The sequence below is a fragment of the Chiloscyllium punctatum genome, chromosome 20 (assembly GCF_047496795.1).
Source record: "Chiloscyllium punctatum isolate Juve2018m chromosome 20, sChiPun1.3, whole genome shotgun sequence".
In the NCBI taxonomy this organism is placed as follows: domain Eukaryota; kingdom Metazoa; phylum Chordata; class Chondrichthyes; order Orectolobiformes; family Hemiscylliidae; genus Chiloscyllium; species Chiloscyllium punctatum.
Genome location: NC_092758.1, coordinates 82,209,446 through 82,221,505, shown reverse-complemented (window position 1 = coordinate 82,221,505; position 12,060 = coordinate 82,209,446). Strand labels below are relative to the sequence as shown.

At 44.6% G+C, this 12,060-nt stretch overlaps 1 protein-coding gene across 1 annotated transcript; it reads left to right on the top strand.

Annotated features, from left to right (window-relative positions):
* The first annotated feature begins 246 nt into the window (after positions 1–246).
* il12ba (interleukin 12Ba) lies at positions 247–11,501 on the top strand. Its single transcript, XM_072590224.1, has 7 exons — positions 247–322; positions 1,351–1,602; positions 3,466–3,574; positions 5,378–5,571; positions 6,923–7,113; positions 9,151–9,350; positions 11,468–11,501. Exons 1-7 carry the CDS (start codon positions 247–249, stop codon positions 11,499–11,501), a joined length of 1,056 nt encoding a protein of 351 aa, XP_072446325.1.
* Positions 11,502–12,060: the final 559 nt, after the last annotated feature.

Here is a 12,060-nt window from a genome sequence, read left to right as displayed (position 1 = left end):
AGATGGCCCGCTGCACCTGGGGAAAGATTAACAGGGTTAACATTTTCGGAACAATAGAAATGTAAGTTATGTTCTGCTGTGGGGGATGCAATGATCATATCACACCAATGCACTTTAGATACTCCACTCTCTACCCGTTGATGGAGAACGTCATTCTGGAATGCATTGAATGTTCCTCTGGAGTTTTGCTGTAACATTTCCCAGTGTGGCTGATGCTCATGATTGTACCTCATGTCTCCTCTGCAGATGGTTGGCCATTTGTTTCGTTGTTTGTGGTTCTTATCCTTAATGGCAACAGTGAAGATGGCATTTGAGGAGAAATGTAAGCAATAGCCGTGTGTTCTTCTTTTGTTTGCAAGTGTTTTTGATTACTGTTAAATGTGTGAATAATGTGTGTAAAGGACAGAATCCATGGCCCAAGCCCTAGGCCAGTTGCAGATACATCAGTATCTGTGTGTTCCGATGAATGCTGCTTAGAGTCATAGAGATGTACAGCACAGAAACAGTTCAACTCATCCAAGCCGACCAGATGTCCCAACCCAATCTAGTCCCACCTGCCAGCACCCGGCCCATACTCCTTCAAATCCTTCCTATTCATATACCCATCTAGATACATTTTAAACGTTGCAATTGTACTAGCTTCCACCACTCCCTCTGGCAGCTCATTCCATACACGTACCACCCTCTGTGTGAAAAAGTTGCTCCTTAGGTCTCTTTTATATCTTTCCTTTCTCACCCTAAACCTCTGGCCTTCAAGTTTTGAACTCCTTCACCCCAGGAAAAAGACATTGTCTATTTACCCTATCCATGCCCCTCATGATTTTATAAACCTCTATAAGCTCACCCCTCTGCCGTTGACGCTCCAGGGAAAACAGCGCCAGCCTATTCAGCCTCTCCCTATAGCTCAAATCCTTCAACCCTGGAAACATCCTTGGAAATCTTTTCTGACCCCTTCCAGGATTCACAACATCCTTCCAATTGTCAATAGTAACAGAAGCAATCTGCCCAGTTCCTAAACACATGCTGCAAAAAAATTGTCCTTAGCTTGTTGTCCTGGTGCAGGCAGCTCGGGAAAAATGATCGTGTTTGTGTGGTTCATGTTAGTTCATGGTTGGCATTGTTTGCACCAAACCACCATACCCTTAGCCTGTTGGAAGTGAACCTACTGCACAATCCCTTAAGATGAAATGAAAGGTAGGGTATAATTAACAAAGTACTCCCAATGTGGGGAAGTTGCTTCTCTCCTTCACTTTCACGCACAGGCAGATAATCTAAGAGCTGGTGTGAAGTTAAATCTTCAGGGCTTTTTCATGTCTTTGAAAATTATATATCTGCTTTTTATTTTGTCAGACACTATTGTAAGCAAAGGTAGTTATAACCTGAGCTGTGATGCCTCCCCTGACCAACTGCGGACTGGAATTCATTGGCGGCTCGATGGTGTGCCAATCACTAAAAATGCCCACTCAAACGAACTCAGCTTGGAAGTGACAGACCGACCAGATGCTGGCAACTACAGCTGTCATGCTAACAACACAGCAGAGTTGTTAAAACACTACTACATACTGATCGATGTGGGCAGGGAGCCTGATAAAATACTCACACGTAAGTGTACACTACCTTTATGGAAGGGGGCATGAACTGGAAGCAGTCGAACACACAGCTCATCCTGGTCAGATCACACTAATTGCTTTGGAGAGATTCACACACACTGGTGCCTCAAATGGCATCGACGTGTGTCAGCAAATAGTTGGCAAGATCAACAATACTTGAGTGAAAGCTTAGCTGAGAGATGTTTGCCAGTTGTTGTATCAATTACCTGGCATTTGCTGCCTACTTCCCCACGAGAAGATGGTGGTGAGCTGCCATCTTGAACCGCTGCAGTCTATTTGATATGGGGACACCGAAATTTGTTTCTAGGAATGGTTTTGACCCAGTGACTCTGAAATTAATGTGTTATATTTTTGAGTCAGAATGATTTGTGGCTTAGTGGGGAATTCGCTGGTGGTGGTATTCCCATATATCTGCTGCCCTTGTCCTTCTAGATAGAAGTGGTCCTGAGTTTGGAAGGTGCTGTTTCAGGAGCACCTGAATCTTTGCAGTGCATCTTGTAGCTAGTGCACCCCGCTGCTACTGAGCTTTGGTGTTTGTGGATGTGGCACCAATCAAGCGGGCTACTTTGGCCTAGATGGTGTCAAGCTTCTTGAGTGTTATTGGAGCTGCACTCATCCAGCCAAGTGGGGAGTATTCCATCACACTCCTGGCTTGTGCCTTGTAGATGACGGATAGACTGAGTGAGGAGGTGAGTTACTCACTACAATATTCCTAACCTCTGACCTGTTCTTGTAGCCATAGTATTTATTTGGCTGGTCCAGTTGAGTTTCTGATCAAGAGTAACCCCCCATTGATATTGGGGTTTTGATAATGGCAATGGCATTGAATAACAAGGAATAATACTTTGATTTTCTCTTGTTGGAAATAGTTATTTCCTGGCAATTACGTAGTACAAGTGTCACTTGTGACTTATCAGCCCAAGCCTTGATGTTGTCCAAATCTTGCTGCATTTGGACACAGCTGCTTCAGTATTTGAGGAGTCAGGAATGATGCTGAATGTTGTACAATCATTGGTGAACATGCCCACTTCTAACATTAAGATGAAGCAGCTGAAGTAGATTGGGCCCAGGGCACTACCCTGAGGAACTGCTGCAGTGATGTCCTGAAACTGAGATTACTGACCTCCTACAACCACAACCATCTTCCTTTATACTTGAAATGACTCCAACCAGCAGAGATGCTTCCCCCCTGAGTCCCATTGATTTCTGTTTTGCTAGGGCTCTTTGATGCCACACCCGGTCAATTGCAGCCTTGATGTCAAGAGCTATCAATCTCTCACCTCACCTCTGGAATTCAGCTCTTTTGTCTATGTTTGAACCAATGAGATCAGAAGTTGAGTGGCCCTGGCAGAACTCAAACTGGGTGTCACTGGGCAGGTTATTGCTGAGCAGGTGCTGTTTGACAGCACTATTGATGACACCTTCCATCACTTTACGAGTGTAGACTGATGGGGCAGAAATTGACCAGGTTGGATTTGTCCTACCTTTGTGTCCAGGGCATACCTGAGCAATTTTCCACATTGTTACATAGAGGACAGTGTTGCAGCTGTACTGGAACAGCTTGGTTGGGGGAGCGGAAAGTTCGGGAGCGTAAGTCTTCAGTACTATTGCCAGGATTTTGTCAGGGCTCATAACCTTTGCAGGATTTTCACTAATATCACTCTGGCATATAAACTGGCATGAAGCATATCTTGAATTTCCCTTAAATACATAGGAATTGCCAAATTTTAAAGGGGCATAGTCCACCTAAGTTAGCCTTTTGCTATGCAAACAGTCAAATGATATAGTGATAATGGTAACTAATTATAGTAATTGCCTGTCCAAATCTGTTTCTTATTTCTGTGCCGACAAACAGAAGAAAACGGAAACTACATCACATGTCACGCAGAGCGGTTTGGTGGGATTTTCACCTGCTCCTGGAAAATGAGAGAAAAAGCTGTTTTCTCAGCAAGCTACCATCGTGAGTAAGTAAGCCCATTTTAATCAATCGCCTATCCAGTAATGCGAGTGCAATGTTTTCTTCAGAGAGCAATCCTGCTCTTTTCTTTGTGATGCCTGTAAGCAGAAGCAACATCCATGTCGATGCCTTTCCCGATGTGAACAGCGAATCCGTTCAAAGTCTCATTTGGTGGGAGAGTGAGTCCATTGGCACCGCAGTCACATGCTGATGTGCTTCTTGCATTGGTCACCCTGTGAGCTGTTTGAGTCAGTGGAGTGTGGCGCTGGAAAAGCACAGCGGTTCAGGCAGCAACGGAGGAGCAGGAGAGTCGACGTTTCGGGCTGTTGGGTCGGGAGCTGAGAGATAAATGGGAGGGGGTGTGGCTTGGGGCAAAGTAGCTGGGAATGCAATAGGTAGATGATGGTGGGGGGGGGTGAAGGTGATAAGTCGGAGGTGGAGGAGATAAGTGGGACAGAAATGGACAGGTCAAGAAGGCGGTGCTAAGTTGGAGGGTTGAGACTGGGATAAGGTGGGGGGAGGGAAAATAAGGAAACTGGTGAAATCCACATAGAGCAGCCAGAATGAAAGGGCGCTGAGGTGAAATGAATCATTGTGGCTTTACTGATTCACCAGACATGAGGGGTAGCAGAAGGAGAGGGGTGCAATCGAGGAGGGTGTTTGGTGAAGTATAGTGAAGCGAGGGGATTTTGTCATTCTAACTTAAATGAATGTCAGATGGAGTTTGACCCCAAATAGTCATATGACCTTTACATACAAACATATGTACCCTAATCCTTCTGCTTTCACTATGCCATTCTCACCAAGGTGAAGGGTGTTTGTATAGAGGGATTGCCAGTGTCACACTCCTGTCACCTGCTATCAGCATTACTCTCCCTCTAACGGGTTCATCAGTTCTTTTCAAAAATCCATTCCCCTTACCTGGTCTATGCATTACTCCAGTTTAAAATCAACACATTAGATCTTTAATTGTCACTTGCATGTGGCATGGCAACCCATTCTGTATATCAGTACTGCCAGCTAACCAGATGAAGACCCACCAATATTCTCAGATGCTGTCCTTGCCAGCGATGCCCATGTTCTGGGAATTAATCTCAGTAAAGTCCTTCCTATCAGAAGGATGTTGTGAAACTTGAAAGGGTTCAGAAAAGATTTACAAGGATGTTGCCATGCTTGGAGGTTTTGAGCTATAGGGAGAGACTGAATAGGATAGGGCTGTTTTCCCTGGAGTGTCGCAGGCTGAGGGGTGACCATATAGAGGTTTATAAAATCATGAGGGGCATGGATAGGATAAATAAACAAAGTTTTTTCCATGGGATGGAGGAGTCCAGAACTAGAGGGCATAGGTTTAGAGTGAGAGGGGAAAGATATAAAAGAAACCTAAGGGGCAACCTTTTCACGCAGAGGGTGGTACGTGTATGGAATGAGTTGCCAGAGGAAGTGGTGGAGGCTGGTACAATTACAACATTTAAAAGACATTTGGATGGGTATATGAATAGGAAGGCTTTGGAGGGATAAGGGCCAACTGCTGGCAAGTGAGACTAGATTGGGTTGGGCTATCTGGTCGGCACGGACAAGTTGGACTGAAAGGTCTATTTCTGTGCTGTACATCTCTATGACTCAAAAGTAACCCGTGGCTTGGTACAGCCCCAAAAGTACATCTTGGCTCAGCTTTATTCAAGAGCCCAGTCAGCTGCGCCAGTGCAACATTTCCCATTTGCCACCCCACTTGGGCTGAGGTGGACAATGCACGCTCTTTATTTTCTGGCCCGTATAACAAATTTCATTCTGTTTTCCTGTTGTGTGACAGAGGTTGGAATGGACACTCCAAGGACTGCGTCCTGACACCATGCAAGACATCTGATTGCACTTTCCAAGCAAGCTGCACTGACCAGAGCTTCTCCCCATATGCTGAAGAGCTGAGGCAAATCACCTTCAATGTGGAGGCAGCTACAACCAAGCGATACGAGAAACACACAAAACACTTCTACATCCGCGATATTTGTAAGTATAGACTTGGCGTTTGTAAAAGTGACTAATTTAAGTTCACCAAAGCCATTGCTGGATCCTTCTAATTAAATCAGGCTGTAAAAGGAATGCCTCCTCAATTTTGTTTACCTGGAAATCTTGTGCGATTGATGCAGTATTTTCTAACTCGCTGAATGAAACAAGTATGAAACCTCTCACCCCTATGTACACATCAATGGCTTCATCCCTCCCTACACCAGTAACCTCTGCAGCCGTGCAATTCTCTCCGAGATCTTTGCCTTCTCTGACTCGAGAGAGCATAGGTTTAAGGTCAGAGGGGAGAGATTTAAAAGGGACCTGAGGGGCAACCTTTTCACTCAGGGCTTGGTGCACGTGTGGAACGAGCTGCCAAAGGAAGTGATAGAGGCAGGTGCCCTTACAACGTTTAGAGAACACATGGTTGGGTACATGAATAGGAAGGGTTTGGAAGGATATGGGCGAAGCGCAGGCAAGTGGGACTAGTTCAGTTTTGAAAAACTGGTCAGCATGAGCAAAGTTAAAAAGCACACAACACCAGGTTATAGTCCAACAGGTTTATTTGGAAGCACTAGCTTTCTGAAGTGCTGTGTGATTTTTAAACGGTGTTGTGTGATTTTTAACTTTGTCCACCCCAGTCCAACACCAGCTCCCCCCACATCACAGAATGAGCAAGTGGAACCAAAGGGTCTGTATCAGTGCTGTACATCTCTATGACTCTGGCCACTTCCTTCACTGCGACATTTGCAACAGTAAAACAGTCAAGACTTTCCATTCATGATGGATGACAGAATGGGGATGGCTCTGGGGGGGGGGGGGGGGGGAAGGGGAGGGATTGGAGGGAGGTCATGATGGTCTCCTTTGGAAAGTGCAACTGGCATCTCCAATGGCATTGTCAGAGGAAATCTCCCCATCCACCCCACACCCTGACCAAAGACGCTGCCTAGTTTAGTCTGAAAAAACTGAGAATAGTCATCTGCTATCTAGGGGAACAGAACCTGGCAAGGATTAACCCGTTCTGGACAGGAGGAAGTTTGGGGGAAGTGGTAAAAGAAATCCAATGGTAACAATTGACTTGGAATCAGATGAAACCCTAGTCTAATTGATTCATTTTACCTTGGGTACAAAGAAGACTGGGCACCTAGCATTTGATTCCTGAAGAAGGGCTCATGTCCAAAACGTCGATGCTCCTGTTCCTTGGATGCTGCCTGACCTGCTGCGCTTTTCCAGCAACACATTTTTCAGCTCTGATCTCCAGCATCTGCAGTCCTCACTTTCACCTAGCATTTGGGTCAGGGAAGAGCAGACACTCTCATTCTATTCTTATGGCCCCCTCGTGCTTCCCTTTCAGTAAAACCCGCTGCTCCGAAGAAACTCACGACCATCAGCGAGAACCTCAAGTTGAAAATTGACTGGCAATACCCAGATTCCTGGAATAGTCCTCACTCCTACTTCCCACTAATGTCTCAGGTCAGCATTGAACTGACGTCCAGGAACGGCAAGCGTAAGAAATACACCAAGACCAAGGACTCTCCGGCCAAGGTACATTTTAGGATGTAGCTAGTTTCTTGGAAGTTCTTAGCAGAGAAACCAAGAGGTGTAATAATTAAGTATGTTGACGTGTTGTTTAGAAACAGGAATTAACTTGCATTTCTGTAGAGTCCCAGGGTACACTAAAGTGCCTCAGTGCCAATGAATCGGTTGCCTTTGTAGCACTGTTGCTTTTTTTAGCACAATACAATTTGCACCCGTAACTCAGTGGCACGGTAGCTCTGGGGCGATCATTGCTCCTTCGCTGCACCTGGGTCCTGGGTTCGATTCCAGCCTTGGGTGACTGTCTGCTGGAGTTTGCAAAGTCTCCCCATATCTGCAAAGGTTTCCTCCAGGTGCTCTGGTTTCTTCCCACAGTCCAAAGATGTCCAGGTTAGATGGATTAGCTAGAGGGAAATGTGGGGTTATAGGGTAGGGGGAGGGTGCTCATCAGAAGGTCAGTGCAGGACTTGATTGGCTGAATGGCCTGCTTCCACACTGTAGGGATTCAATGATGATTCTTTGACAAGCTTCCATAAATAGCAATGATGTGACAAGTAAATCATCTGTTTATAGTGATTGAGGGAGATAGATGGGTGATAATTCCCCCATTCTTTTCTGATATGGTGCCATAGATTCTCTGACATCTAGCTGGGATGGAGCTTTGATTGATCTCTTCTCCTGAAAGACGGCATTTCCAACAGTACTGCCCTCACTGCATTGTCTCAGATGTAGACTTTGTGCTGGGACACGAGATGAATGAATACAGCGCAGTTACTTTTCTAAGGGCTGTTCTCTTTCTCTTTCTATTCAATGTTTGTACAGTACCTGTGTGGAGGCATATTGTGGAGGGAGAGCATTCAATAGGCCAAATGGTCTCTGTCATGCTATATTTCCCATAGCGCCATGTTATACATTCTGTATATCTGCCCCATGTGTAAATGTTGGCCATTGTGGTATTATCATAATGAAAATCCTATCAATGATATAAAGGAATATGTCTCTCAGTGTCTTGGGTATAGCTTTGAACCAGAATTATCAACATTAAACAAAAATGACCTGGTCTTCTGTTGTAGGATCTTGCTAAACATATATACCTTACCGATAGCAGTAGCTACAACTGAAAGGTGGCTAATTCAATGGGAAGCAATTTGGACTTCCTGAGACCCAAGTTATCATATAATTGCAAATTCTTTCTTTGCTTTCTCGAAATGCCGTCTTTCGGGAGAAGAGATCAATCAAAGCTCCATCCCAGCTAGATGTCAGAGAATCTATGGCACCATATCAGAAAAGAGTGGGGGAATTATCACCCATCTATCTCCCTCAATCACTATAATACATTTAATAGGCATTTTTATAAAATGGTATAATACATAATAGGAACAGTAGATGGCAACAGACACACACACACACACTTAACATGACCAAGGAGCTAAATGCAGAAGTGCCTGGCTAGACACAGTATGATGCCTCACACAGAAGAAGTTCCTGAATTTCTCAGCAACAGGCTTGCCCCTCACCCAAAATAAGAGAGGGACAGGACTGAAGGAGGAATTATCATTTTGAGTTCTTAGCCATCTTCTGCCACTGTTGCTCACTTAACAACTGCACCGCAGGACACTTGCAATGTGATGGTAGGAAGTGAGGGTTCTTAAAATGTTAGCAGGATCGAATGGGGTTGAAGCAGTGAAGCTGTCCTCCGGTGAGGGAGTCGTACAATTCAAACTAGGCCCTTTGGGAATGAATCAGGAAACAGTTTTTCACACAAAGGCTGAAAGGGAACTTTTGAATTGAATTGTGCCCCAAAAAACACAGAATGAGAGGTTGCAGTTTAAAGGTACAGGGTAGTCCATTTAGGACTGAGATAAGGAGAAATGTCTTTACCCAGAGAGTGGGGAGCATGTAGAATTCTCTACCACAGAAAACAGTTGAGGCCAAAGCACTGACTGTGCCAACAGTGACTCGATTGTAACAATAATGCTGTGTGAATCTATTCCCACAAAACCGTCTTCAACCGATGATGATTTTGTTTCCTTCTTCTTGTTGTAGGTGCTGATCCCATGCCGAAATGAGACTGGGGTCCCCCATCAGCTCAAGCACCATCAGAACATCAACTGCTTCACGGAGAGTTCCAATGTGGAGATCTCAGTCAACAAGAAGTCTCACAAGAGCTACAGGATATGTGTCCGTGTGAAGGAACTCTTCTTCAACTCCACTTGGAGCGAGCCCACTTGCATCAATCACCAAACGTAAGTGATGGGTTTTAAAAGGAGGATATCACTTTTTAAAGGTTATCATAGAATCCCTGCAGTGTGGAAACAGGCCATTTGGCCCAACAAGTTTCCACCGGCCCTCCGAAAAGTAACCCACCCAGACCCATTCCCCTACCCCATTCCTCTACATTTACCCTGACTACACATCCCTGAACACTATGGGCAATTTGGCATGGCCAATCCAACCTAACCTGCACATCTTTGAATTGTGGGAGGAAACTGAAGGACTTGGTGGAAACCCACGCAAACACGGGGAGAATGTGCAAACTCCACACAAACAATTGCCTAAGGCTGGAATCGAACCCGGGTCCCTGGCGCAGTGCTGACCAAGGACGCAACGTGCCACCTTTATCTGCGCAGTTGTTAGTCAACGAAGGTTTGTGTCCAGCACACCCCCTCCTTCTCCAGAAGGCTGCCCATTTCTCACAGTCCAGTAGCCAACCTTCATTCATCACCATTGTGTCGATGGTGAGGCACCATTTTGTCTTGGGGAGTTGGGGGGGGGGTGGCAGGCAGAGTAGCTGGAAGGTGGAGAGGAGCTCAGAAGAGGGCAGTGGTTAAGAAGCTTAGGTTAGATTAGATTCCCTACAGTGTAGAAACAGGCCCTTCAGCCCAACCAGTCCACACCAACCCTCTGAAGAGTAACCCACCCAAACCCATTTCCCTCTGACTAATGCACCTAACACTATGGGCAATTTAGCATAGCCAATTCACTTAACCTGCACATCTTTGGACTGTGGGAAGAAACTCACGCAGACACAGGGAGAATGTGCAAACTCCACACAGCCAGTTGCCTGGGGCTGGAATCGAGCCTGGCACCCTGGTGCTGTGAGGTAGCACTGTTAACCACTGAGCCACCGTGCATTGGGCTATTCAGGACTGATGTCAGAGAGCTCCTTTTCACAGAATATGCAAGGGAAATCTTGAGCTGACTCTTCCTAAGTCCTACTGAGACACAAGTTGATTTGAACACTTCGCAAGTAATCGGTTTCTGTTGAGGTAAGGATATGATGGGTTGTAGAGGGAAGGCCTGTTGATGCCATTCAGGTACAGATCTAACTGAATGGCACAGCAGGCACAAGGGGCACAATGGTCTCCTCTTATTCCTCATGTTATGCAGGTAGCCTCCTCAAAGAACGCCTTCTACTTTCTGTCTCAGGTAGAGGCACAGACTCTGGGTCCCACAGTCCTGTCGCAGTGTTTGAAATGCTCGCTGGTGACACTGATCTCAGTGTCTCAGAACTCTCCCATCCTGATGAGTGCAAACCTCTTCAATTGCTAACATCCTAATGATCTGTCCACAGAAAACGTCGATCAGGAAACTATTGAGGCCATTAGAAGTCTGGGGGCATTCCTGTTTGATGTGCTCCATGGCACAGTGAGACCCAACACTACCCTCAAGCCAAGACTTCAAATAAGCTAGAGATCCTTCAGGAGCTGACTTCATGAAATGGATTATAACAGAGTCTTTATTCTTTATTTAATTATTATTTTGTTATTATTACTTCCTAATTTATTCAGTGCTAATTTGTTTTATAATAACATTTATTTATTTAATATGGTTTCTCCTGTTACACTGTACTGAGTGTTAGTACCAGCATATCTGGCTGGTGGGAGGGAGGGAAATTGTCTGAGATTCCTAACTCCGATGATTATCCACAGCCTCTTACTGGACACAGTTAGTGGCAGGTGCAGGCTCAATCAACCCTGACTATTATGCTGCCTGTGATAATCCTGTTTTATGATTGATTAGTCTTTGATGAATCAATATTGCAGAAAAGTATTAATTCACCAAGTGCCATCAACCTTAACCATTGAACTGTTTTTTTAACTTTGAGTATGCCAAAGGATCTTGACAGAGTTAAAATTTTGCCTAAAGGGCGAGGTAGATTTTTATCCTATGTTAAATTATAAGAAGTACTTTACCTGGTCACCTTGAAAGGACAATCACTAATCCATTAGATTTCAATCAGGGACACTGAGTAATTACTATTAAATTATTTATCAGCTATTTTGTTGAGATCATTTTTCAGCATCATTGAATGACCTGCCATTTTTAAATGTCCTGTAATTCTATTGCTATTGTATAACAGGATGGCAATCAAGTGGTTTGAAGAATTAACCTGAGGCCTGGATTAACAATGCAGAGCTAATCCCCCACTGTGACAATTTGAGAATTTGGTTGAAAATGTCTGGTCAATGTGACATTGCAGTCAAAATTAACTTTTCCTCTGAAATAGTTGACCAAACTATTCCATTCAATTCAATGTTCCTTCACTGGCTTTGGGACAAAATCCTGGAATTCCTTCCCTCAAGGCATGTGGGTCAACCCACAGTAGGTGGACGGCAGCAGTTCAAGAAGGCAGCTCACCCCACACCTTCTCAAAGGATGGGCAACAAATGCTGGCCAGCCACTGGTGCCACAAATGAATAAATGAAACATTTATAAAGTATTCAGTAAATACCAATTAATGAGTTTGTGGCGAATGTCCCAGTTCCAGTGATAATTATTCATTTCTGAAGAACCACTTGATTGCATCAATACTTGAGATATATTGCACTTTTTGCTTTAATAAATGTATCAATGTATTGGAGAATTCAGTTCTAATTTATTCTATTTAAGTTAATATTTTGATTAATTTGCCAATAAAAAAACACTTTGCAGAAGGCACATTGTTTCATGTTT

What these genes read in the sequence shown, in the direction of transcription:
- il12ba (XM_072590224.1), top strand. Translation starts at nt 247, where the DNA reads ATGGTTGGCCATTTGTTTCGTTGTTTGTGGTTCTTATCCTTAATGGCA. An exon ending in GCCTGATAAAATACTCACAC is followed by an intron (nt 1,603 to 3,465) that starts GTAAGTGTACAC and finishes GCCGACAAACAG; the next exon opens with AAGAAAACGGAAACTACATC. An exon ending in CCAAGGACTCTCCGGCCAAG is followed by an intron (nt 7,114 to 9,150) that starts GTACATTTTAGG and finishes TTCTTGTTGTAG; the next exon opens with GTGCTGATCCCATGCCGAAA.